The 27,737-nt window shown below is 44.4% G+C and overlaps 1 protein-coding gene and 2 non-coding genes across 3 annotated transcripts; 2 read left to right on the top strand and 1 right to left on the bottom strand.

The window, feature by feature from the left end:
• The first annotated feature begins 1,306 nt into the window (after nt 1-1,306).
• On the top strand, nt 1,307-16,172 carry LOC129834486 (kinesin-like protein kif7). The gene is made up of 20 exons (XM_055899525.1): nt 1,307-1,600; nt 3,579-3,993; nt 4,514-4,714; nt 4,888-5,290; nt 5,382-5,729; nt 5,939-6,131; nt 6,931-7,074; nt 7,304-7,462; nt 7,596-7,753; nt 7,869-7,990; nt 8,101-8,235; nt 8,363-8,571; nt 10,250-10,447; nt 10,840-10,965; nt 11,913-12,089; nt 12,269-12,484; nt 12,701-12,907; nt 13,075-13,273; nt 13,600-13,761; nt 15,345-16,172. The coding sequence occupies exons 2-20, from the start codon at nt 3,666-3,668 to the stop codon at nt 15,734-15,736; spliced, it is 4,077 nt and encodes a 1,358-aa protein (XP_055755500.1). The 5' UTR covers nt 1,307-1,600; nt 3,579-3,665; the 3' UTR covers nt 15,737-16,172.
• A 4,737-nt stretch (nt 16,173-20,909) lies between these two features.
• On the top strand, nt 20,910-20,982 carry trnar-acg (transfer RNA arginine (anticodon ACG)). Its single transcript has one exon. It is a non-coding gene; the product is annotated as a tRNA-Arg (tRNA).
• Nucleotides 20,983-27,110: 6,128 nt separating this feature from the next.
• Nucleotides 27,111-27,183, bottom strand: trnar-acg (transfer RNA arginine (anticodon ACG)). The gene has a single exon. It is a non-coding gene; the product is annotated as a tRNA-Arg (tRNA).
• Between the last annotated feature and the right edge of the window lie 554 nt (nt 27,184-27,737).

Here is a 27,737-nt window from a genome sequence, read left to right on the forward strand (position 1 = left end):
CAGCTTTCCCTCGATCCTGACTAGTCTCCCAGTCCCTGCCGCTGAAAAACATCCCCACAGCATGATGCTGCCACCACCATGCTTCACAGTAGGGATGGTGCCAGGTTTCCTCCAGACGTGACGCTTAGAGTTCAGGCCAAAGAGTTCAATCTTGGTTTCATCAGACCAGACAATCTTGTTTCTCATGGCATGAGAGTCCTTTAGGTGCAATTTGGCAAACTCCAAGCGGGCTTTCATGTGCCTTTTACTGAGGAATGGCTTCCATCTAGCCACTCTACCATAAAGGCCTAATTGGTAGATTGCTGCAGAGATGGTTGTCCTTGTGGAAGGTTCTCCCATCTCCACAGAGGAACTCTGGAGCTCTGTCAGAGTGACCATCTCTGTCAGAGTGACCATTGGGTTCTTGGTCACCTCCCTGACCAAGGCCCTTCTTCCTCGATTGCTCAGTTTGGCCGGGCCGCAAGCTCAAGGAAGAGTCTTGGTGGTTCCAAACTTCTTTCATTTAGGAATGATGGAGGAACTGTGTTCTTGGGGACCTTCAATGCTGCAGAAAACAGCATGACATCACCAACAAAGCCAGAACAAGTTATAATTTGTCTCATAGAATCTTCAAAACAAAGTATGAATGAAGTCAAAGACTGTGGCGTTTGCTGTGTAGTAGCAATCATTTATGAAACTCAACAGAAAAACTATAGTGCACTATAGTGCCTTTCCAAATCATGTCCAATCAGTTGAATTTACCACAGGTTGACTCCAATTAAGTTGTAGAAACATCTCAAGGATGATCAATGGAAACAGGATGCACTTGAGCAAAAATGTCGAGTCTCATAGCAAAGGGTCTGAATACTTATATTTTTTTTATGAATTTGCAAACATTTCTAATAAGCTGTTTTTGCTTTATCATTATGGGGTATTGTGTGTAGATTGAGGAAAATGTTTTATTTAATCCATTTTAGAATAAGGCTGTAATGTAACAAAATGTGGAAAAATGGAAGGGACTTGAATACTTTACGAATGCACTGTATATTAAATCACATAGATAACATAATATAACCATATGTGGATATTGCAATAATAATAATGAGACTATGATTAACCATGTTTTAATATTGAAGGATAAACTGCCAAATAACCTACTGCATATTTGCTAGAGTAGTCTTATTTCTCCTGTCTTATTCAAATGTAAAACAACCGGAGAAGATTCAGAATCATAGTTTATTTGATTACAGTCATTGGACCAGAGCGGTTTCAATTGAACACGCTCAGCACATTACTTTGGACTGGTTGTGAATAGATACAGTACAGCTACGACCGGAAGTGACTTTTCATTGTACGCTAGTAAAGGATTTTAGTTAACCCTTTTCCTAACCTTAACCTAATTCTCCCAACCTGCTACGAAAAAGTAACTTACGGTCATGGATGTATACCCAAAGATGTGTTCTATCTGTGCTACCACATAGTCAAAACCCCTTGGACGAGCATCTGCTTGTGTCTACTGAATGACATCACTTCATCCAAACATTCCCACACCTTTCCTGCAACTCTCAAGTCTCTCTGCTGGAGGTTTAATGGATTGGAAGCTGAAAAGTTAAAGTTTTCTGTAAGTGAATACATTGCAATATGTTATTTACGTATTCATTTTACACATTTGTTTGTGGATGCTTTATGAATGCATAAGAGGTACGGAATAACTAATTTGTATGTAACAACAACAAAAAACGTAGCTAACGTTAGCTACGTTTAACGTTAGCTAGATAACACTTTTTTTGACATTCTGCTAGCTAACGATGGCGTTTTGTGAAGATGCTCAACCAAACTAGTTATTTTGGCAACTAACGTTACGGTATACGTGTATGTATTTTGTTGTTCTCGTAAAACAATGTTAGCCAGCTAACGTTAGTTAGCAACAAAAAAAAAGTTACTTTCCTCGCTAGTTAGCAAGCTAGCTACCTAGGCTGTCGTTAGATCTGGTCCATCGCGCGATGACAACGAATTGGCTGGTCATTTATTTAACTAGGCAAGTCAGCTAAGAACAAATTCTTACCAAAAGGAAAAATGCCTCCTGCGGGGACAGGGGCCTGGGATTAAAAATAAAAACAATATAAATATAGGACAAAACACATCACAAGAGAGACAACACTACATAGAGACATGAGACAACAACATAGCAAGGTAGCAACACAAAACATGGAACAAACATTACTGGGCACAGACAACAGCACAAAGGGCAAGAAGGTAGAGACAACAATACATCACACAAAGCATCCACAACTGTCATCTGCTAACAACATCTTCAGTCTGAGTGTTATTTTTGGCTGTAAATTACTTTTGTTTAGTGACTGGCATCAATATACCACTGCTGTAACTCACCAAAGTAAAGATGTTGCCAGGGTGATGGATAACGTTTCCTTATGCGCGCACAGGGTGGCATACCTTTAAGCACTTTGGTCCACGCTCATACGACGGATCGCCACTAGTGCAGGCGCACCCGACGCCAGTGGTCGAAAGTATTTTATTTAGGATAAATGGTACCCTGCACACGCAGAGAAGGGTCAGAGAGGAAGATGCGAAGCGTTAGTATGTATGGGATAATATTTTACATTAACACCTTCCCACCTTTGGAACAATGACTCCCGTTATTAGGGCGGAGACATTAACATCTCGTCATTGTATACAGATCTCTGGAAAACTTCTCCAGACAGCACTCTGGCAACATTTATACTTTTGGGTCTACTCTACAAATCATTGATTGGGTTCGTCTATGCAATGGACACGCAATGGACCAGAGCTATGCTATCCTGTGTGTAGCTAAGCTAAAGCTAGCATGCAGGCTGTGCGAGTTCCAAATCAAAGTTTTTGTCTACTTGGCGGTCTAGACGTCAGACCATGCTAATTCCATGCTAATTCCATGCTAATTAAAGTAATTAATGTATAAAAATCCTCAAAACAAATTCAGACTGGACGTGCTGTTTAGCAGATGACTAGCCAGTTACAGAAATCCACATATTGCTTTGCTAGATGCTTATTTTATTATGACCAGATAACAATGCTATCTATTAAGTTCCCATCATAGCATGGACTCATTGGCATTGTCTATATAACTAGATAGAGCTAGGCCTATATTTAAGCAATAAGGCCCGAGGGGGTGTGGTATATGGCCAATATACCATGGCAAAGGGCTGTATCCAGGCACGATGCAGCGCAGAGTGCCTGGATACAGCCCTTACCCGTGGTGTATTGGCCATATACCACAATCCCCAGAGGTGCCTTAGTGCTATTATAAACTGGTTACCAATGTAATTAGAGCAGTAAAAATAAACGTTTTGTCATACCTGTGGTATATGGTCTGATATACCACAGCTTTCAGCCAATCAGCCTTCAGTGCTCGAACCACCCAGTTTATAATATATTATTTACACAAAATATTTGTTTAGTCTCTTTCTACTGGCATTTTCATTCTTTGACACATTTTATTTCTTATTTCTATTGAATGTTAACATATTTTCTGTATGAGGATTATTGATGGGGTTTTTCTCTATGAGTGTATGAGTTGATTGTGGTTATTTTGGCCTGTGTAGGATGTCCTGTCTAAGATGATTGAACTCACAAACCAGAGACCCTGAAGGGAGTACTGGACCCCTGACTACTATCCCAGCCTGCCAGCGATGTCTCCCAAAGTGCCTGGCCATGGCAGGGCGGAGGACACGGCGGTACAGGTCGCTGTTCGAGTGCGCCCCCTGCTGCCCAAGGAGCTGCTGCACAGCCACGAGAGCTGCATGACGGCTGACCCTGAGCAGTGCAGGGTCACTCTGGGTCACGACCGACACTTCCACTGTGACTTCCTGTTTGAGGAGAGCAGCTGCCAGGAAGAGGTGTACGCTGTGTGTGTCCAGCCCCTCATAGAGGCCTTCTTTCAGGGCTTCAACGCCACTGTCTTCGCCTATGGGCAGACAGGCTCTGGGAAGACATACACTATCGGAGAAGCCAACCTTTGTGAGTTTCTGGTTTCTTCCCCGCTACCTGCAATGTTTGGTCATTTAATAATTTTTGTTCTATACCTTTTGAGTTCCATCAGAGAAGATGTACTAGCTTGTAGTGTAGAGGAGCGGAGAATAGATGCACATCTTCTGGTGTGTGATATAGAAATGCTGATATGCAGAGAGTTCACACCCATCCTGGAAGCCAACTGCACTTCCTACAATTCAGCTGCCACAGCCTGCGGGAACAGTCAATACCAGACAGGCTTGCCATCTGAGCTACTGGTGTGTGAGATGGCAAATCTGTGTGGGTGGGTTATGGTTACAACACAGAGCGTGTGTGTTTGTGTGTGATGAAGTATGTGTTATATTAGATCAGTTCTGTGGTGCATGTGTGTGTCAGAGGTACGTGTTCCTTCAATGAAAACAGTGCAAAGCTGCAGGCAATGGTTTTATATACGTACATACTTAATTATCCTCAGAGTGGTTACTAGGCTATACCATACAGGGTATAGGAACCCAGTGTCTGTGTGTAGCTTCCTTTAGGGATGAGGAGCAGGGCATCATCCCCAGGGCTGTGGCTGAGGTCTTCAAGCTGCTGGATGAGAATGACCTCAGTGACTTCTCTGTCCGAGTGTCTTACTTGGAGGTGTACAAGGAGGACTTCAGGGACCTGCTGGAGGTGGAGACAGCCAGCAAGGACATCCACATCAGAGAGGATGACAAGGGCAACATTGGTATGGATATATATATATATTATTTTTTCCCCCAACAAATATTTATCGCAAACAAGCATATCTTTGTGTTGTCAGGGATCTTAAAGTTCAACATGAGGGTAGGGAGTAGTCAAAGTCATGTGTGTTAGTTATTCATGTCTCTTGTCTGTGCTCGTGTGTGCGCTTCCCTGCAGTGCTGTGCGGGGTGAAGGAGTGTGAGGTGGAGGGGCTGGACGAGGTGCTGAGCCTGCTGGAGTCTGGCAACACGGCCAGACACACAGGCGCCACCCAGATGAACCCCCACTCTAGCCGCTCACACACCATCTTCAGCGTGCACATGGACCAGCGCAGCGGCAGCTCCCGGGCCCATGGTAACCCCACCACGGGCACCGGGCCTCACGTCCTCTCCTCTAAGTTTCACTTTGTGGACCTAGCGGGGTCGGAGAGGATCCTCCGCACAGGGAACACAGGAGAGAGGCTGAAGGAGAGCATCCAGATCAACAGTGGCCTGCTAGCCCTGGGGAATGTCATAGGAGCCCTGGGAGACCCCAAGAGGAGAGGCACCCATATACCATACAGGGACTCCAAAATCACCAGGTATGTAGTCATCTAACATTTGGGCAGGATATATTGTTTTCCTCCTTTTTTTGCAAATAATTTAAGTCTGACATTTAAATTCTGTATTCAGGATCTTGAAAGATTCTCTCGGAGGAAACGCCAAGACGCTGATGATTGCATGCATCAGCCCCTCCTCTGCGGACTTTGACGAGAGCCTGAACACACTGAACTACGCCAAGCGAGCCCGCAACATCCAGAACCGGGCCACGGTGAACTGCCGAGGAGAGCCGGACCGTGTGGAGGGGCTGGAGCAGCAGATCCGGGCGCTTCGCAGGGCCCTTGAGAACCGTCAACGCTCAGAGACCCGTATCATCGCCCGCTCGGACCCAGACAGACGGTTGCGCCCCGGAGAGGGAGAGATCATCAGACTGCAAGCCCAGAGTGCCCACTACAGGACCTGCACTGACACTGCATACAGGTGAGATGAAATGTACACTAACTGCTTTAATTTTCTTAATAATCACTGGCATTAAGTTCAGTAGTTGACTAGAAGTAATATTATCAATTTCATAAACAGTTTCATAAAAGGGCACTTCATTGTGAGGATAGATGTGTGTGGGTGTTGTGTTTGGCTAATGGGCTCAGGAGTAGTTGTCTGAATATGTAAGTCTGTGTACCCATCCCCAGGTTGCTGTGTGAGCTGCAGGGTGAGGGGGCGCTGACTGCGGAGCAAGGCCTGAGGGTGAAGGACTGGCTGTGTTCTGTGGAGGAAGAACGCAGCGGCCTGACCACTGCCTCAGGACCTGACAGCGGCATCGAGAGCAGCTCCACCGAGGACACCTCCGCTCTGAGGAGGGGGAGGGCTGCCGTCAAGAACCAGGTCATACACACATTAACAATCACTACATCGCTCACTACATATTCATAAAGCTCCTATTTATTCAAAGAAAAGGCTTAGCAAAATATTTGATCTTATGAACAAGAGGTTCATCCTAGGGCTGGGTAATATATCGGATTTTAAGGTATACCGGTATGGACCCACATACTGCTATGGGTTTTTACAATGCAATACAATTATAGCGATATGTTGATACAGTGCTAAGTAAGTTAACCCTTTCCTAAAAGTGGACTACTTCACGGTCAGTTTTTTCCTAGTTTGATTTGAGTTTAAAGCAGTCAGAATGGCGGAAGCCCAATAAAACCACTTAAAATTAATTTGTTGTTGTAACTCACCAAAGTAGAGTTGTTGCCAGAGTAATGGATAACGTTTTCATATGTATGCACATGGTGGCATACTTTTAAGCACTTTGGTCCATGCTCATCTGTCCGATCTCTAGTGCATGCGCACCCAACGCTAGTGGTTGAAAGTATTTTCTTGTGGATAAATGATACCCGGCACACACAGATAAGGTTTCGAGAGGAAGAGGTGAAGAGAGAGGTTTCACTGCTCATAAAACATATTTAGAATGTTTATTTTTCAGAAACATAGAATACTGTCAAAAATTTGAAAAATATGTGATATTTTGGCCATATCGCCCAGCCCTAGTTCATCCTATCCTAAAAGCATTCAAACAACCTGATGGAGTTATGGTGGTAAGACATCAATTATCTCACCGAACAATCCAGGAAGTGTTGTTGTGCTCTGTGACTCATAATGTATTTGTCATTGAACCCCACAGGAGGCAGAGAGTGGTGGGGAGGAGTTGGGCCGTGAGAGGGAGGAGAGTGTGGCTCAGCTCCAGGGCCAGGTCCAGCAGCTGGAGAGAGAGAACACAGACTTCCTGGCTGCTCTGGAGGATGCCATGGAGCAGTACAAACAGCAGGTCAGAACTACACATCATTTTGACTTCTTACTGGCATTTTGGTGTTCAACATGACAGCACTGTAATCATCAAAGAATAAAAGCAAATACATTTTTCTCATTTCTTAGTCTGTCCTCACTTGCCTCCAATATTTCAGTACTAGTCTCCGTAGATAATAATTTCCGTCTTGAGAGATGATCAACATTGTTCATTGTTTCAAAGTTTCAATTATTCTCTCCCCCTCCCCTAGAGTGATAAGCTGCAGGAGCAGCAGGACGTGATAGTGGAGCTGCAGTGTCTGCTCTCGGGGCCAGGTGTACCGAGGCTGGGATTACACTTGACACCACGCCCCCACACCGCCCCCCAGGGCTCCGCGAGCCACTCCCACAACGGACTCACCAACAGACAGGTAACTGACTGATCAGCACCTCTTAGCAGTGGAATGAAAACTTGCATGAAGTTCCACAGTCTCAACGTTAATCAGTAGTGTGTTCCACAGTGTATGTCGCTGTGTGCTATGAGTGTGACTGTGTTGGCTGTAGGTTAGTCCAGTGGACTGTGTGGAGAGCAGCTCATTTGGTGACCAGATCCAGTGTTGTTATGGTCAATCTTCTCATGACCACGAGGACCTAGGAGAGGGAGAGGTGAAGGACTCTGAGGAGGAGGACACTTACGTCAACATGAGCCACGACAGACGGAAGTATGGAGAGAATATCACATCTTTATTTAAAACTGAGTGAGATCAGGCAGATTATAGAATGCCCAAGCATCATTGACTGTCTAGATTATTGATGGCTACTGTATGTATCTCTTAGACACGTGAATCTGACTTGGACTAAGAGAGATATTGTGGGTGGATCAGCAGCTGGAGGGAGAGGTCTCCTGTCTCAGCTGCCTGGGCTGCCTGCCTCTGAACAATTCTCCACCAGGCGACCATGTGAGTCCCACAGCAGGACGGGGCGTAATCAAATTCTAAATGAACTAATTCAAATTTAAGTTGACTGTGGAAACACTAACATGTGTTTGCGTCCCCTTCTCTCTGTGCAGCCAACTCCAGTGTAGGGGAGAGCTCAGTGGGTCTGGGGTCAGAGTGGGGCCTGCTACAGGCCCAGCAGAAGATCAGAGATCTGTCTGTCACCATCCGCATGAAGGAGGAGCTCATCAGAGAACTGGTCAAGACCGGTACATACCTAAGACCATTCCTTCCTGGCTTTCTATATGATGGCAATCACATGCCTGTTTTCCCCCCATAAAAAATACGTAATGTACCATGGAGTGGTAGGACAGATGTTATCGTGTGTTACTGTAGGTAAGGACGCCCAGGCTCTGAACAGGCAGTACACCCGTAAGATCTCTGCCCTGGAGGGGGAAGCTGAGCATGCCAGGCAGGAGGTCCGGGAGGCCCAGAGACAGCTTCAGGACCTGGAGAAACAGGAGAAGGAGACCAGCGGTGTCACTGACAGAACCAGGGCCCAGGAGTGTCGCAGGAAGATAGCTGCAGCACAGAGCAAAGTACAGGTCTGTCTGTCTGAGTCAGACTCCTACACTAATGCATACTGTACACTCGTAACATAAGTTAGTGTGTCTGCTTATAGTGGATGTTTGTACTAGAGGTCGGCATGGACGATTTAATTAGGGCCGATTTCAAGTTTTCATAGCAATCGGTAATCGGCCTTTTTGGACGCCGATTATGGCCGATTACATTGCAATCCACGTGGAGACTGCGTGGCAGGCTGACCACCTGTTATGCGAGTGCAGCAACAAAAGGACCTTGTGGCTGCAAGGAGCCAAGGTAAGTTGCTAGCTAGCATTAAACTTAACTTGTAAAAAAACTATCAATTTTCACATAATCACTAGTTAACTACACATGGTTGATGATATTACCAGGTTAACTAGCTTGTCCTGCGTTGCATATAATCAAAGCGGTGCCTGTTAAATTTACCATCGAATCACAGCCTACTTCGCCAAACGGGTGATGATTTAACAAAAGCACATTCGCTAAAAAAGCACAATCGTTGCACAAATGTACCTAACCATAAACATCAATGCCTTCCTTAAAATCAATACACAGAAGTATATATTTTTTTAACCTGCATATTTAGTTAAAATAAATGCATGTTAGCAGGCAATATTAACTAGGGAAATAGTGTCACTTCTCTTGCGTTCAGTGCAAGCAGAGTCAGGGTATATGCAGCAGTTTGGGCCGCCTGGCTCGTTGCGAACTGTGTAAAGACCATTTCTTCCTAACAAAGACCCTAATTAATTTGCCAGAATTTTACATAATTATGACATAACATTGAAGGTTGTGCAATGTAACAGTAATATTTAGACTTAGGGTTGCCACCCGTTCGATAAAATACGGAACGGTTCCGTATTTCACTGACAGAATAAACGTTTTGTTTTCAAAATGATAGTTTCCGGATTTTACCATATTAATGACCAAAGGCTCGTATTTCTGTGTGTTTATTATAATTAAGTTTATGATTTGATATTCCATAGAGCAGTCTAACTGACCGGTAGTAGGCAGCAGCAGGCTCGTAAGCATTCATTCAAACAGCACTTTACTGCGTTTGCCAGCAGCTCTTAGCAATGGTTGATGCACAGTTTATGACTTCAAGCCTATCAACTCCTGAGATTAGGCTGGCAATACTATAGTGCCGATAAGAACATCCAATAGTCAAAGGTATATGAAATACAAACGGTATAGAAATAGTCAACGCTCCATAATTCCTATAATAACTACAACCTAAAACTTCTTAACTGGGAATATTGAAGACTCATGTTAAAAGGAACCACCAGCTTTCATATGTTCTCATGTTCTGAGCAAGGAACTTAAACGTTAGCTTTTTTACATGGCACTTATTGCACTTTTACTTTCTTCTCCAACACTGTTTTTGCATTATTTAAACCAAATTGAATATGTTTCATTATTTATTTGAGACTAAATTGATTTTATTCATGTATTATATTAAGTTAAAATAAAAGTGTTCATTGTTCATTCAGTATTGTTGTAATTGTCATTATTACAAATATACATATATAAAAATCGTCCGATTAATCGGTATTGGCTTTTTCTGGTTCTCCAATAATCGGTATCGGCGTTGAAAAATCGCAATCGGTCGACCTCTAGTTTGTACTTGCCTGTGTCGGTTTATTCATTTTTGTATGTGTGGGCGTGTGTGTGTGTGCGCGTTAGGTCCTGAGCCAGCGTCAGAGGGACACGGCGCAGCTGGCCTCACTGTCTGCACAGAGCGAGCGGCGTGTTTCGGAGCTGGAGCGCAGCGTGCAGGGCATGAGGCAGCAGCAGGAGCAGCTGCAGAGACGTCTGCGACACGAGAGCCAACAGAAACGACGCCTGGAGACAGAGATGCAGCGACGCACGCACAGAGTCAAGGTGCGGCCCTGGAGAATGTAGAATACAAAGTGGAGCAGGACAATGCTGTGGTTTTTACAGATTGGCATTTGTCACATCCAAAAGTTTTCAGTGATCACATGACATCAACACATGACTAATTTGCATTCATAGCGTATTACAAACACTCCACTGTGGCCTAAATTCTGTGGCAGAATTCCAACATGTAACTAACACCTGAATTATGCATAGCAGCTATTTCTTAGCAGCTATTTCCCCACATCAGTTTTCTCAAATGAGAGAAGGACTAGGCAGTTGGATGGCAATTATATTGTTGCTATTAGAATATGATGACTGCCTACCTTGGTATCCCTCTGTTTTTACTTAATACTACTTCTTTCCCTCCATCCCTCTTTCCATCCCTTCCTCCCCAGGAGCTGGAGATAAAGAATGAACAGCAGCAGAAGATCCTGAGGATAAAGACGGAGGAGATTGCTGCCTTCCAGAGACAGAGACGCAGCGGCAGCAACGGCTCTGTCATATCAATGGAGGAGCAGCTGGTGGGACATGGGGCTTCTACAATGCTTATGAAGCATTTATATAGCACATATAAACAGTTGATTAAGTATTTATACACCAATTATACAATAGGCATATAATCTCAAAATCATTAATACAGATGTTACATACAACCATGCTCATTCACCTCTATGCAGTAGTTCTACACCATTTATAAAGTAATTCTACGGCCTTTTAAAGTATTTTATGTGGTTTTACTCATAGTTTCCTCTATATATGAGCCAAGGACATAAAACAACTAAAAACTAGCCTGGCCAGGAGATCAGCTGGCTACATATTTATCCAAAAAGCATGTTTCATCATCCAAAGGCTTTATTTCCATTGTTAAGAGTGAAAGATGAAAAATGCCTCGTATCCCCGAGCAACTAAATCCAGCTGAGTTTCCCCTGTGTGTTTCCTTATATCTCACACTCATAGTACACATTGAGTGGAGAGAGTCTCAAGTCATTAACTTATGTGCCTGGACAGGCCCAGAGCTCACACTGACACTCACACTGGACCAGCGTGATACACAGCCACCATACTGAACTCTGTGAGAAAGCCTGTTTTAGTGGGTCTCTTAGCATGGTATTTTTAATGAAGAGAGTAAGAGACCTGGCAGTCTGTGTGATGGAGATAGGTGCGATATAGATCAATACACTGAATGATGGGCAATCAACAACAAAAACTCAGCTGCCTGTAAGTTATAGATTTACAATGTTGTGAGACACAAGTATTTAATTTTTTCTTGTCCGGGCTTCCAATGAGCTAAATGGCTCGTCTTGTTATTGAACGTTCTTCAGATGTGGGATGTGTCTGCATTTGCTGTGTGTGCCCCTTTGTGTGCAATGTGAGTTACGTCTGAAATATTGAGCTCCTTTGTACGGTACTACCGTGTTTCATTGTGGATCCAAATGAAGTGTGTCTGCATGTGTTCCCGTGTGTGCAGAAGATTGAGGAGCAGAAGCGCTGGCTGGATGAGGAGATGGAAAGTGTTCTGGAGCAGAGGAAAGGCCTGGAGGACCTGGAGGGAGAGCTGACCAAGAGGGAACAGATCCTAGCCAAGAAGGAGGCCCTGCTGCAGGAGCGCAGTGGCCTGGAGACCAAGAGACTCCGCTCCAGTCAGGTACACACACATTAAACAGGCCCCACACATTCAGTGGCCCTTCAGGTATAGTGGTTTGCCAAGCTAATTTTACTGTCAATTTAATGATTTACTGTACTCATTGATAAATCATTCATAAATCTAGTACGGCCGAGTAGCGTCTTTCCTTCAACTGTAGTATACCTCTTCTCTCCCCGTAGGCCCTCAGTGAGGACCTGGTGACGCTGTCTGGCCGTATCGAGTCTCTCGAGCGGGAGCTGAGTGAGAGGAACGGCCTGCTCCGCAGCAGCAGTGCCCAGGACTCTCAGCAGATCCGCCAGGAGATCAACAACCTGCGCCAGGAGAAGGACACACTGCTCAAACAGAGAGTGGAGCTGGACGACAAACTACGGCAGGGTAGTCTGCTCTCACCAGAGGTCAGAGACCCTACAGGCTTACAGAAGCTTCTAACACCACCCCAACACTTCTCTGTGGATTCTTTCCATACGTAGTATTTGTATAGTTTCTGTAGTTTGGCGTGTTAGGCTCTGAGTGTCAATGCTGGCGGTGCCCCTGTAGTTTGGTATATTGTGTGTGTGCCTGTATTTCCCCCCATATTTAAACCCCTGTGGCTCTCTTTGTTCTGTCCCCAGGAGGAGCGGTCTGTGTTCCAGCTGGACGAGGCCATCGAGGCTCTGGACGCGGCTATAGAGTATAAGAACGAGGCCATCACCCAGAGACAGAGGCAGCTGAGGGCCTCTGCCAGCATGCTCTCCCAGTGGGAGATGAACCTCATGGCCAAACTCAGCTACCTGTCTGCCTCAGAGACCCGTGCACTGCTCTGCAAGTACTTTGACAAGGTCTGTCTGTGTGGCCCTCTTCCCTGCTGTTGTGGTTTTCACTGTGTCAGCTCAAATACATGGCTGCCTAGCCAATGTGTACACGGCAAGTCTCCATTCTAATTCAAAGCAGCATGGAAATCGAGTGAGAGAGAAAGATAGGGGATGTAAGTTGTTTGTGTGTGTAGGTGGTGTCGCTGCGGGAGGAGGAGCGTAAGCTGCAGCTGGCCCTGGCAGATCTGGAAATGCGTGGTGAGGAGCAGCTGCAGCTGGTGCAGTGGCTGGAGAACGCTCTGGACCGCACGCAGCTCGACACGGACCGCAGGCTGACACAGCAGCAGAAGGAGCACGAGAGGAGTGTACAACTACTGCTGCAGCAGTGCCGAGGTGGGCCTCACACAAATAAGTACACACACCAGTAGGATTTAGGCAGAACATGTCAGAATATAACCACATTTTTGGGTTTTCAACAAAGATCTAGGCACACTTTGTTGCTCCACCTCAAGACAACAAAATGAGACACGGGCACAACTACCCCTTTCTTTTTTTAAAGATATATATTGTTGATATTTTATCTCCATTCAGTTTGCCATGTCTATACCTCCCATTCAATCCTCCCACACCCAGTGTGATAACAGCCACCAGGCCCATTATCTGCAGCGCAGTGTTCCTCAGGTATTGTTGTGGTCCCCCTGATGTTTACTTCCCTACAGAGCAAATGGACGAGGGCCTGGCGGGGAGGCAGAGGCAGTACGAGGGCTGGATCCATAACCTTAGTAAAGAGCTCAACCACTACAAGGCTGCCAACCTGGAACTGAGCAACAGGTTCAGGGAGCTGTGTGGCAACGCCAGCCAACCCACGGAGCAGGGAAAGGGTACTGTATGGCTCATTTTGGATAGGGACATACTATTGTCATTTCTTTTACAAAGCGCCCTTGTCAGTAGGTAAAGTACATTAATGTGGAAATGTCTGCTCTACCCAAAATTACAACCAATTAATTGCAGCATTACCACAAAAATGGAAGAGGCAAGTAGAAGGGGGGAAAAGTAAGGAACTTGTATGTCGGCCCTATATTAAAGAACATAAATGGTTAAAGATAAGTGTGATAAATAAAAACATACCAGTTTCATTTAAGGACCAAAAAACTGACAGCTGTGCCATATAAATTGCAAAATAGTTGGGAAGAGATTTTCGATGTACCCATTCCATGGCACACGGTTTATGAATTGATACGCAAAACAACGCCGGATTCAAAACTTAAAATTTTTCTATTTAAATTACTATACAAAATTCTTGCAACTAATAGAATGTTATATATATATGGGGGATACAATCTTCCCAGCTCTGCAGATACTGCTGTGAGGAGGCAGAGTCATTAGATCATTTATTTTGGTATTGTCCATATGTAGCTCGTTTTTGGTCACAGGTCCAGGAATGGCTGAAGAATTGCAACATTTGCCTAGAACTAACGCTACAGATAGCAACATTGGGGGATTTGAAAAGCCATAGTCAATCAATCAATAATATAATAATTATTTTAGCAAAAAAATATATTTTTAATTTACAATCTGTAGAAGCTATGAGAATAGGAAAGTTCAATTATTTTGTGAAGCATCACAGCACAGTTGAAAAATATATGGCAAATAGAAATCCGAAATGGATGATGTTGAGAGATAGATGGGAGGGGTTGAATGGAGCTGAAGGGTGGGACTAATAACAAGATAACCAATGTAAAGCATACGGGATCTGTAAAATGTATATAGGTTTGGAACTTTTGTGAAATAGCACAGTTACAAATAGAACTGGATGGACATCAGAAATAGAGGAAGGACTAAGAACAAACAAGAGAGAACTATTGTAAAGTAGACTGTGTCTGTAAAATGTGTATAAGATGTATAAATTGAAGGTAAAAGCAGAAGTGTTTATTAGTTTACTCCAATTGTGGGATCGGTGGTAGGGTTTGCGGGGAATAATAATAAATGTATATTCTTTAAAAAAGGATGTATGTCTATATACATAGTTATGTGTATGTATATATGTGTATATGTATGCATACGTGTATGGATATATATATTTCCCAAAAAATATGGGGAATTGGAAATGATGCAGACAATTACATTGGAAGCAACATTCTTTTGCAATATTAAGCTGATCCATCCCTTTAAAAAAATAGTTTTTTTAAATACATAATGTAGGTAAGATAAGATAACAGAAGGCATCAGTATAAAAAACATAATCCAATCTCTGATTTCTGTTGAAATAATCCTCATCTGCTCAAATACTCAGACATCTGCTCTCTCAGATAAAAACAAAAAGTACATATGTAAAATGCACATCTGTCAAGCAATAATAAGTATTCAACATTCAATGTTTGTGAGTATTCTGTCCTAGTCTGTCCTGTTCAGTGCTGGGCTGTCAGGCATGTGAATATTCATTTTTTTATATGTTGGTTTGCAGTTCCGGTCTTTGAGGGCAGAACAGCAGGCAGTGGCAGTGTGGAGAGGCTGAGCCGAGGCCCAGACGACAGCCGTAGGGGAGGGCCAGGGGATCCAGAGAGACCAACCAGGTCCCGGGAGGAAATAAGGGAGCTGGTCAACACCCCTCTCCCTGCCACATGGAGGCGCTCCTCCCTCCCCACCGAGGACCCCTGCGGCATGGAGGAGCTACAGCAGCGGGTGGCCGTGGAGACGCCTGTAAACCGGGTGGTTCAGACAGGCACGGGGCCTTGGAGTGGGACGACATCTCTGTCATTTGCCAAATCACGCAGAGAGTCCCGCCGATCCAGCCTCAACACCGGACCACTGATCTCAAACAATTCCATAATTGATGTGAGGAAAAATCCTGTTTAAAAGCACAAGGACCTCATGGTAGAATCAAGTTGAAATGCAAAAGGACCTTACGGCAGAATTTAGTTTAAATGCCAAAGGACTTAATGGCAGGATCCTGTTTAAAATGAAACAGAATCAAGTTCAATTCAACATGTGTCAAAATTGACTCTTTTTTTCCCCTTGTTTTTGTACTGTTAAAATTATGTATTTGTTTTATAACCTGTATGTATCTTTTGTATTCATCCGTTCTCATTTTTCTATATTTGTGGTTTTATAAATAAATGTTGGAGAATGCTCTTTGTTTTCTATATCAAGCACTTTTCTTTTCCTCCATGTAATTCATCCGCTTGTACAATAATAGACGTCATCATAAACAGGTTATACTGTTCACTGTTGCTATTTTGTCGTCACTACCCATTTCTGTATGTGAAATAAAATATGATTCTTGCTTCTGTAATCTCTGACTGACTAATATATTGTAAAGGCGTAATATAAAGAATATTCAAAGTCGTGGTTTGGTGAATAAATAATTATAAGAATTGCTTTCTTAAATGCATAAAGCCATACATTTGGACATCAATCAATCAAATGGATTTTATTAAGCCCCTTTACATCAGCAGTAGTCACAAAGTGCTATACAGATACCCAGCCTAAAACTCCAAGGGGCAAGCAATGCAGATGTAGAAGCACGGTGGCTAGGAAAAAACTCCCTAGAAGGGCGGAACCAGGCTCAGAGGGGTGGCCAGTCAGAATTAGAATACTAGAACGGGCATGAAACGTAATTATGGGATAAAGAGCAACCATTTTGGTTAGGGAGTTGGTCAACCATGATACGACAGTGCTGTGATAAAATACTGTGTAAACTAATGAATTTGAAGAATGTAACTGCACTGTATGATTGTTAGTGAGCTAGCCAGACAGTTTTAGAGGAATGATTCCATAAATGTTTCCATTAACTGCCAATATGACATTACATTCAAACAATGCAGTCACTCCACAGCCATACACTGGCTGAAATCAGTTGTTGACAAGTTATAAATGCAACAAGTACTGATATTGTATCATATATCACTCACAGCTATAAAATGAAAATGTAGACATTTATGGTCTGTTTACATATACATTATCAATCAAATGTATTTATAATGCCCTTTTTACATCAGTAATACATATGTACAGTGGGGCAAAAAAGTATTTAGTCAGCCACCAATTGTGCAAGTTCTCCCACTTAAAAAGATGAGAGAGGCCTGTAATTTTCATCATAGGCACACTTCAACTATGACAAACAAAATGAGAAAAAAAATCCAGAAAATCACATTGTAGGATTTTTTATGAATTTATTTGCAAATTATGGTGGAAAATAAGTATTTGGTCAATAACAAAAGTTTGTCAATACTTTGTTATATACCCTTTGTTGGCAATGACAGAGGTCAAACGTTTTCTGTAAGTCTTCACAAGGTTTTCACACACTGTTGCTGGTATTTTGGCCCATTCCTCCATGCAGATCTCCTCTAGAGCAGTGATGTTTTGGGGCTGTTGCTGGGCAACACGGACTTTCAACTCCCTCCAAAGATTTTCTATGGGGTTGAGATCTGGAGACTGGCTAGGCCACTCCAGGACCTTGAAATGCTTCTTACGAAGCCACTCCTTCGTTGCCCGGGCGGTGTGTTTGGGATCATTGTCATGCTGAAAGACCCAGCCACGTTTCATCTTCAATGCCCTTGCTGATGGAAGGAGGTTTTCACTCAAAATCTCACGATACATGGCCCCATTCATTCTTTCCTTTACACGGATCAGTCGTCCTGGTCCCTTTGCAGAAAAACAGCCCCAAAGCATGATGTTTCCACCCCCATGCTTCACAGTAGGTATGGTGTTCTTTGGATGCAACTCAGCATTCTTTGTCCTCCAAACACGACGAGTTGAGTTTTTACCAAAAAGTTCTATTTTGGTTTCATCTGACCATATGACATTCTCCCAATCTTCTTCTGGATCATCCAAATGCTCTCTAGCAAACTTCAGACGGGCCTGGACATGTACTGGCTTAAGCAGGGGGACACGTCTGGCACTGCAGGATTTGAGTCCCTGGCGCCGTAGTGTGTTACTAATGGTAGGCTTTGTTACTTTGGTCCCAGCTCTCTGCAGGTCATTCACTAGGTCCCCCCGTGTGGTTCTGGGATTTTTGCTCACCGTTCTTGTGATCATTCTGACCCCACGGGGTGAGATCTTGCGTGGAGCCCCAGATCGAGGGAGATTATCAGTGGTCTTGTATGTCTTCCATTTCCTAATAATTGCTCCCACAGTTGATTTCTTCAAACCAAGCTGCTTACCTATTGCAGATTCAGTCTTCCCAGCCTGGTGCAGGTCTACAATTTTGTTTCTGGTGTCCTTTGACAGCTCTTTGGTCTTGGCCATAGTGGAGTTTGGAGTGTGACTGTTTGAGGTTGTGGACAGGTGTCTTTTATACTGATAACAAGTTTATACAGGTGCCATTAATACAGGTAATGAGTGGAGGACAGAGGAGCCTCTTAAAGAAGAAGTTACAGGTCTGTGAGAGCCAGAAATCTTGCTTGTTTGTAGGTGACCAAATACTTATTTTCCACCATAATTTGCAAATAAATTCATACAAAATCCTACAATGTGATTTTCTGGATTTTTTCCCCTCATTTTGTCTGTCATAGTTGAAGTGTACCTATGATGAAAATTACAGGCCTCTCATCTTTTTAAGTGGGAGAACTTGCACAATTGGTGGCTGACTAAATACTTTTTTACGATTAGGCCTGGCTTTCAGTCAGCGCTACAATTCATCCCAAATGTGTTCGATGGGGTTGAGGTCAGGGTTCTGTGCAGGCCAGTCAAGTTCTTCTACACCAATCTCGACAAACCAATTGTGTATGGACCTTGCTTTGTACACGGGGACATTGTCATGCTGAAACAGGAAAGGGCCTTCCCCAAACTGTTGCCACAAAGTTGGATGCACAGAATCGTCTAGAATGTAATTATATGCTGTAGCGTTAAGATTTCCTTTCACTGGAACTAAGGGGCCTAGCCGGAAAAAAGAAAAACAGCCCCAGACCATTATTTCTCCTCCACCAAACTTCTCAGCTGGCACTATGCATTGGGGCAGGTAGAGTTCTCCTGGCATCTGCCAAATCCAGATTTGTCTGTCGGACTGCCAGATGGTGAAGCATGATTCATCACTCCAGAGAACGAGTCCAATGGCGACGAGCTTTACACCACTCCAGCCGATGCTTGGCATTGCGCACAGTTATCTTAGGCTTGTGTGCGTCTGCTCGGCCATGGAAACCCATGTCATGTAACTCCCGACAAAGTTATTGTGCTGGCGTTGCTTCCAGAGGCAGTTTGGAACTCGGCAGTGCGAGTTGCAACAGAGGACAGATGATTTTTATACACAATGCGCTTCAGCACTCGGCAGTCCTGTTCTGTGAGCTTGTATGGCCTACCACTTCGCGGCTGAGCTGTTGTTGCTCTTAGACGTTTCCACTTCACAATAACAGCACTTACAGTTGACCAAGGCAGCTCGAGCAGCGCAGAAATTTGACGAACTGACTTGTTGGAAAGGTGGCATCCTATGACGGTGCCACGTTGAAAGTCACTGAGCTCTTCAGTAAGGCCATTCTACTGCCAATGTGTGTCTATGGAGATTGCATGGCTGTGTGCTTGATTTTATACACCTGTCAGCAACAGGTAAGGCTGAAATAGCCGAATCCACAAATTTGAAGGAGTGTCCACATACTTTTGTATATATAGTGTATTTTAGAGACTATTTATACAGAAAATTGTAATGTAAACTGCATTAATAATTATGACTATCTTAGGTTGACAATAATTATATTATTTCTGATGTATCACATGCCTTTTATTTTCCTGCATAAGTCAAATCAGGATTATGCCTCTACTGCTACTCATTCCAATTAGACTGGTTTCACCACATTCTAGAACTAGTTATTAAATAATCTCTCTATGTGGTCAGTTCTCTCATGGCTGTGACGGGTGTAGATTATAAGAAGAATACATGGCCATCAAGGCCAGCTCATTCCCATAGGGCGGTGCACAATTGGCCCAGCGTCGTCCGGGTTAGGGGAGGGTTTGGCCGGGGTAGGCTGTCATTGTAAAATAAGAATTTGTTCTTAACTCACTTACCTAGTTAAATAAAGGTTAAATAAAATTCTTCCAAGACATTCAAATGTTCATAGATGAAAAGCAGGGTCAAATAATAACAACAGTGGTTATAGAGGGTGCACCTTAGAAATAAATGTTAGTCAGGTTTTCATAGTAGAGGATTCAAAGGTAGAGAGAGAGAGGGTTGAATCAGCAGGTCCAGGAGAGGGTAGCACGTCTGGTGAAAATGGTCAGGGTTCCATAGTCACAGGCAGAACAGCAGAACTAGATGCCAGCACGACCGGGTGGACTGTGGTATTGTCTTAGGGCGCAGGTCCTCCTGAAGGGGAGACATAGAGAGATAAGAGGAGAATTTGAGGGAACATGCATATGATCACACAGTACACCAGATAGGACAGAATAATTTGACATCACAGTTCACAAATAGTACAGACTGACCCTATGCCCCCGCACATAGTCTATAAATTGGTTCTGCTGCTACAGAGGGCAAATATAGCACACAATGATTTATAATACTGATCTAACGATATTGGATAAGACATGGATCAATTTAAGTGGCAAAAAATGTACGAGCATTCCAGAAGGCGAACATAGAATCTTCTGTTCCGTAGCCAGACGCGTTATCCATTGCGCCACAAGCCCACAGTTGTCATGACTTGCCAAAATAGCTATTTTTTAATTCTTCAATTCTTGGTACATTATTGGTAGTGATACTGTACAATATGTTTTGAATATGCAAAACGTATATGTTACAAATTCTAGCTAGCTGGCTAACGTTAGCTAGGTTAGGGGTTAGGGTTAAGGTTATAGCGTTAAATTCAGGAGTTAGGTTAAAGGGTTAACCCTTTAACCCTTTAAGCTCTGCTCCACGAAGTATGAAATCCCTGATTTCTGCAGAGGCTGCATCTCAGTAAACACTGTATGGCTATTGTAGACGCTGGATTGACCATGCTGCTAGCTTTATGCTAACCAATCACATACAATTTCACTACAAATATTTTACCTGGAATTGACCAATACAAGAATTACTGTTATGCCCGCTTTTAGCATAAGCGGGCTTGTGGCGCAATGGATAACGCGTCTGACTACGGATCAGAAGATTCTAGGTTCGACTCCTGGCAAGCTCGTACATTTTATTTTTGCTCCAACCAACCAAATCACAAAACGAGATTCTCACGTGATGTCTATTCAGTTCATCCAAATAAAAAGGCTCTGCGGAAACTATGCATTATCACCAAGAGAGGCATATGTAATGCTAAGTAGCGTCAGCTTGCTAACGTTAGCATTATTCGACAAGCTAACGTTAGCATTATTCACCAAGCTAACGTTAGCATTATTCGACAGTTTTTGTTATCATCACGCGGGCTATTCATAACACAGTTGCCAACCCAAAATCGGGGCCTGGGCTGCTTTACTGAGTGAGATTTAACGTTCAGAACATTGTCCATATTTCAGTAGGAGGGGGTGAATTGTTATGGGGGTGCCCGGTTATCAGCACAGACTCTAATTTAACCTCAAGCGTTAAGGTTAGCTAAACGGGTTAAATTTAGGGTTAGGGGGAGGATTAGCTAACATGCTAAGTAGTTACAAAATAGCTAAAAAAATATGTAATTAGTTGAAAAGTTTCCATTATGAGATTTACATTTACATACATTTAAGTCATTTAGCAGACGCTCTTATCCAGAGCGACTTACAAATTGGTGCATTCACCTAATGACATCCAGTGGAACAGCCACTTTACAATAGTGCATCTAAATCTTTTAAGGGGGGGGGGGGGGGCAGAAGGATTGCTTTATCCTATCCTAGGTATTCCTTGAAGAGGTGGGGTTTCAGGTGTCTCCGGAAGGTGGTGATTGACTCCGCTGTCCTGGCGTCGTGAGGGAGTTTGTTCCACCATTGGGGTGCCAGAGCAGCGAACAGTTTTGACTGGGCTGAGCGGGAACTGTACTTCCTCAGTGGTAGGGAGGCGAGCAGGCCAGAGGTGGATGAACGCAGTGCCCTTGTTTGGGTGTAGGGCCTGATCAGAGCCTGAAGGTACTGAGGTGCCGTTCCCCTCACAGCTCCGTAGGCAAGCACCATGGTCTTGTAGCGGATGCGAGCTTCAACTGGAAGCCAGTGGAGAGAGCGGAGGAGCGGGGTGACGTGAGAGAACTTGGGAAGGTTGAACACCAGACGGGCTGCGGCGTTCTGGATGAGTTGTAGGGGTTTGATGGCACAGGCAGGGAGCCCAGCCAACAGCGAGTTGCAGTAATCCAGACGGGAGATGACAAGTGCCTGGATTAGGACCTGCGCCGCTTCCTGTGTGAGGCAGGGTCGTACTCTGCGGATGTTGTAGAGCATGAACCTACAGGAACGGGCCACCGCCTTGATGTTAGTTGAGAACGACAGGGTGTTGTCCAGGATCACGCCAAGGTTCTTAGCGCTCTGGGAGGAGGACACAATGGAGTTGTCAACCGTGATGGCGAGATCATGGAACGGGCAGTCCTTCCCCGGGAGGAAGAGCAGCTCCGTCTTGCCGAGGTTCAGCTTGAGGTGGTGATCCGTCATCCACACTGATATGTCTGCCAGACATGCAGAGATGCGATTCGCCACCTGGTCATCAGAAGGGGGAAAGGAGAAGATTAATTGTGTGTCGTCTGCATAGCAATGATAGGAGAGACCATGTGAGGTTATGACAGAGCCAAGTGACTTGGTGTATAGCGAGAATAGGAGAGGGCCTAGAACAGAGCCCTGGGGGACACCAGTGGTGAGAGCGCGTGGTGGTAGGAGCGACCTGTCAGGTAGGACGCAATCCAAGCGTGGGCCGCGCCGGAGATGCCCAACTCGGAGAGGGTGGAGAGGAGGATCTGATGGTTCACAGTATCGAAGGCAGCCGATAGGTCTAGAAGGATGAGAGCAGAGGAGAGAGAGTTAGCTTTAGCAGTGCGGAGCGCCTCCGTGATACAGAGAAGAGCAGTCTCAGTTGAGTGACTAGTCTTGAAACCTGACTGATTTGGATCAAGAAGGTCATTCTGAGAGAGATAGCAGGAGAGCTGGCCAAGGACGGCACGTTCAAGAGTTTTGGAGAGAAAAGAAAGAAGGGATACTGGTCTGTAGTTGTTGACATCGGAGGGATCGAGTGTAGGTTTTTTCAGAAAGGGTGCAACTCTCGCTCTCTTGAAGACGGAAGGGACGTAGCCAGCGGTCAGGGATGAGTTGATGAGCGAGGTGAGGTAAGGGAGAAGGTCTCCGGAAATGGTCTGGAGAAGAGAGGAGGGGATAGGGTCAAGCGGGCAGGTTGTTGGGCGGCCGGCCGTCACAAGACGCGAGATTTCATCTGGAGAGAGAGGGGAGAAAGAGGTCAAAGCACAGGGTAGGGCAGTGTGAGCAGAACCAGCGGTGTCGTTTGACTTAGCAAACGAGGATCGGATGTCGTCGACCTTCTTTTCAAAATGGTTGACGAAGTCGTCTGCAGAGAGGGAGGAGGGGGGGGGGGAGGGGGAGGAGGATTCAGGAGGGAGGAGAAGGTGGCAAAGAGCTTCCTAGGGTTAGAGGCAGATGCTTGGAATTTAGAGTGGTAGAAAGTGGCTTTAGCAGCAGAGACAGAAGAGGAAAATGTAGAGAGGAGGGAGTGAAAGGATGCCAGGTCCGCAGGGAGGCGAGTTTTCCTCCATTTCCGCTCGGCTGCCCGGAGCCCTGTTCTGTGAGCTCGCAATGAGTCGTCGAGCCACGGAGCGGGAGGGGAGGACCGAGCCGGCCTGGAGGATAGGGGACATAGAGAGTCAAAGGATGCAGAAAGGGAGGAGAGGAGGGTTGAGGAGGCAGAATCAGGAGATAGGTTGGAGAAGGTTTGGGCAGAGGGAAGAGATGATAGGATGGAAGAGGAGAGAGTAGCGGGGGAGAGAGAGCGAAGGTTGGGACGGCGCGATACCATCCGAGTAGGGGCAGTGTGGGAAGTGTTGGATGAGAGCGAGAGGGAAAAGGATACAAGGTAGTGGTCGGAGACTTGGAGGGGAGTTGCAATGAGGTTAGTGGAAGAACAGCATCTAGTAAAGATGAGGTCAAGCGTATTGCCTGCCTTGTGAGTAGGGGGGGAAGGTGAGAGGGTGAGGTCAAAAGAGGAGAGGAGTGGAAAGAAGGAGGCAGAGAGGAATGAGTCAAAGGTAGACATGGGGAGGTTAAAGTCACCCAGAACTGTGAGAGGTGAGCCGTCCTCAGGAAAGGAGCTTATCAAGGCATCAAGCTCATTGATGAACTCTCCAAGGGAACCTGGAGGGCGATAAATGATAAGGATGTTAAGCTTGAAAGGGCTGGTAACTGTGACAGCATGGAATTCAAAGGAGGCGATAGACAGATGGGTAAGGGGAGAAAGAGAGAATGACCACTTGGGAGAGATGAGGATCCCGGTGCCACCACCCCGCTGACCAGAAGCTCTCGGAGTGTGCGAGAACACGTGGGCAGACGAAGAGAGAGCAGTAGGAGTAGCAGTGTTATCTGTGGTGAGCCATGTTTCCGTCAGTGCCAAGAAGTCGAGGGACTGGAGGGACGCATAGGCTGAGATGAGCTCTGCCTTGTTGGCCGCGGATCGGCAGTTCCAGAGGCTACCGGAGACCTGGAACTCCACGTGGGTCGTGCGGGCTGGGACCACCAGGTTAGGGTGGGCGCGGCCACGCGGTGTGAAGCGTTTGTATGGTCTGTGCAGAGAGGAGAGAACAGGGATAGACAGACACATAGTTGACAGGCTACAGAAGAGGCTACGCTAAAGCAAAGGAGATTAGAATGACAAGTGGGCTACACGTCTCGAATGTTCAGAAAGTTAAGCTTACGTTGCAAAAAATAAATAAAATAAAAGATCTTATTGACTAAAATGATATAGTACTGCTGGCTGGTGAAGTAGCCTGGCTAGCAGTAGCTGCGTTGTTGAAGTGAAGCTGGCTAGGTGACCTCGACAATTTCTCTAAATTTCTCTAAACTACACAATTATCATGGATACAAGGACAGCAAAGACAACTAGCTAACACTACGCTAATCAAGTCGTTCCGTTGTAATGTAAGTTTCTACAGTGCTGCTATTCGGTAGAAGTTGGCTAGCTAGCAGTGTTAGCTAGCAGTGTTGGCTAGGTAGGAGGACGGCAGCGCGGCAGGCGAAAATAGCTGGCTAGCTAACCGATAATTACTCAAAGCTACACAATTATCTTAGATACAAAGCTAGCAAAGAAAACTATGTAGCTAGCTAACACTACACAAATCAAGTCGTTCCGTTGTAATGTAATCGTTTCTACAGTGCTGCTAATCGGTGGCTAGCTGGCTAGCTAGCAGGGTTGACTACCTTACGTTACGTTAGGACGAGAATACCTGGCTAGCGAACCTCAGCGAACCTCGATAACTACACAATTATCTTTGATACAAAGACGGCTATGTAGCCAGCTAAGTAGCTAGCTAAGATCAAACAAATCAAAGATAGCAAAGACAACTGTGTAGCCAGCTAACACTACACTAATCAAGTCGTTCCGTTGTAATGCACTCGTTTCTACAATGCTGCTATTCGGTGGCAAGCTGGCTAGCTAGCAGTGTTGGCTACGTTGCGTTACGTTAGGACGAAAATAGCTGGCTAGCGAACCTCAATAACTACGCAATTATGTTTGATACAAAGACGGCTATGTAGCTAGCTAAGATCAAACAAATCAAACCGTTGTACTGTAATGAAAATGAAAATCAGACCGTTGTACTATAATGAAATGTAATGAAAAGTTATACTACTATTCGGTAGACGGTGGACGTTTGCTAGCTGCTGGGCAGATAGCAGTGTGGACTACGATAGACGACGAAATACGATAATTACGCAATTATCTTTGATACACAGACGGCTATGTAGCTAGTTAAGAAGAAATTGCTAAGGTTGGACAAATTAAACCGTTGTACTATAATGAAATGTAATGAAAAGTTATACTACCTGCAGAGCGAATGCAAATGCGACCGCTCGCTCCAAACCGGATGTCAACCTTTATTTGAGATTTGAACGTCGACATTTGCATTATGTGACCAAAGATCCTCGTTTCGTTTTTGCCTGGGCCTCTGCAGAAGTTGCTAGATGTTCTTTACCATTCTACCATCAGATTTGCCACCAATGCTCCTTATAGGACACATCACTGCACTCTATACTCCTCTGTAAACTGGTAATCTCTGTATACCCGTCACAAGACCCACTGGTTGATGCTTATTTATAAAACCCTCTTAGGCCTCACTCCCCCCTATCTGAGATACCTACTGCAGCCCTCATCCTCCACACCAATGCCTGTCACATTCTGTTAAAGGTCCCCAAAGCACACACATCCCTGGGTCGCTCGTCTTTTTTGTTCGCTGCAGCTAGCAACTGGAACGAGCTGCAACAAACACTCAAACTGGACAGTTTTTTCTCAATCTCTTCATTCAAAGACTCAATCATTGACACTCTTACTGACAGTTGTGGCTGCTTTGTGTGATGTATTGTTGTCTCTACCTTCTTGCGCTTTTGTCTGTGCCCAATAATGTGTGTACCATGTTTTGTGCTGCTACCTACCATGTTGTGTTGCTACCATGCTGTGTTGTCATGTGTTGCTGGCTTGCTATGTTGTTGTCTTGGGTCTCACTTTATGTAGTGTTGTGTTGTCTCTCTTGTTGTGATGTGTGTTTTGTCCTATAATTTATATTTTATTTTTAATTCCAGCCCCCATCCCCGCAGGAGGCCTTTTTCCTTTTGGTAGGCCATCATTGTAAATAATAATTTGTTCTCAACTGACTTGCCTATTTAATTAAATAAAGGTTAAATAAAATAAAAAGAAGTCAGGCCATTCCTACTTTTTGTGCTTCATGGAGCAGACCTGTTACGAAGAATTTGTCAAAGTGAGTTTGTATTCCAACAGGACCTCCCGTCCCCACCTACTGTCAACCAATCATGTAAATACAGAGCAATATGGAGCCCTCCATTTGGGGTCGGCATCTGTGTTGAGTAGTTAAATGTTGTGAATATCCTGCGTAATGATAACAAAGAGCTAACTTAGCTAACGTTACTTAGCCTAACATGTGCCTCTCTGGCGATAACAATGGATATTTTCTGCAGATACTTTTTATTTGAATGTACTGAATAGACATAACATCATGTGGATGTCATAAGGTGAATGCACCAATTTGTAAGTCGCTCTGGATAAGAGCGTCTGCTAAATGACTTAAATGTAATGTAAATGTAATGTGAGAATCTCGTTTTGTGATTTGGATGCATGGTGCAAAAAGGGAATGAACGAGCTTGCCAGGAGTCGAACCTAGAATCTTCTGATCCGTAGTCAGACGCGTTATCCATTGCGCCACAAGCCCGCTTCTCAATTATCTGCCCGCCATTGCTTCTTTATCATTGGTTAATTCCTGGTAACGTCGTGCAATGAAATTGTCTGTGATTGGCTTGTGCGTAATATATTCGGAGACGGACAACTATATGATTGGGGCTCACCCTGCTGTTAATTTTCGGGGACGTCAAAGATTTTCCTCGATGCATTTTTTTTGTGGTTTTTCTGATTTAACTACACGTCGAGCATTTTGTCCAGTAGACCTATTGTTGACACTGTATGTATTCATTATAACATACATATAGTTATATTATTGTGTATTGTATTTTATTACTCTTGTGTTACTATTTTATTTTCAAACTCTGCATTGTTGAGGGCTCGTAAGCAAACATATCACGGTAAAGTCTAAACCAGTTGTATTCGTCGAATGTGACAAATGGATTTGATTTGCATGTATTTTTTACCCGTAAATATAATAGAAATATAACTAAATGCCTCGAGCTTAACTGTCGATACTCCAATGTTGGTCACCACTGTAAATGTAAGTACATGTACACACTATGTAGCTTCAAAACAAGATTAAAA

This window comes from Salvelinus fontinalis, chromosome 35 (genome assembly GCF_029448725.1).
Source record: "Salvelinus fontinalis isolate EN_2023a chromosome 35, ASM2944872v1, whole genome shotgun sequence".
Lineage (NCBI taxonomy): Eukaryota > Metazoa > Chordata > Actinopteri > Salmoniformes > Salmonidae > Salvelinus > Salvelinus fontinalis.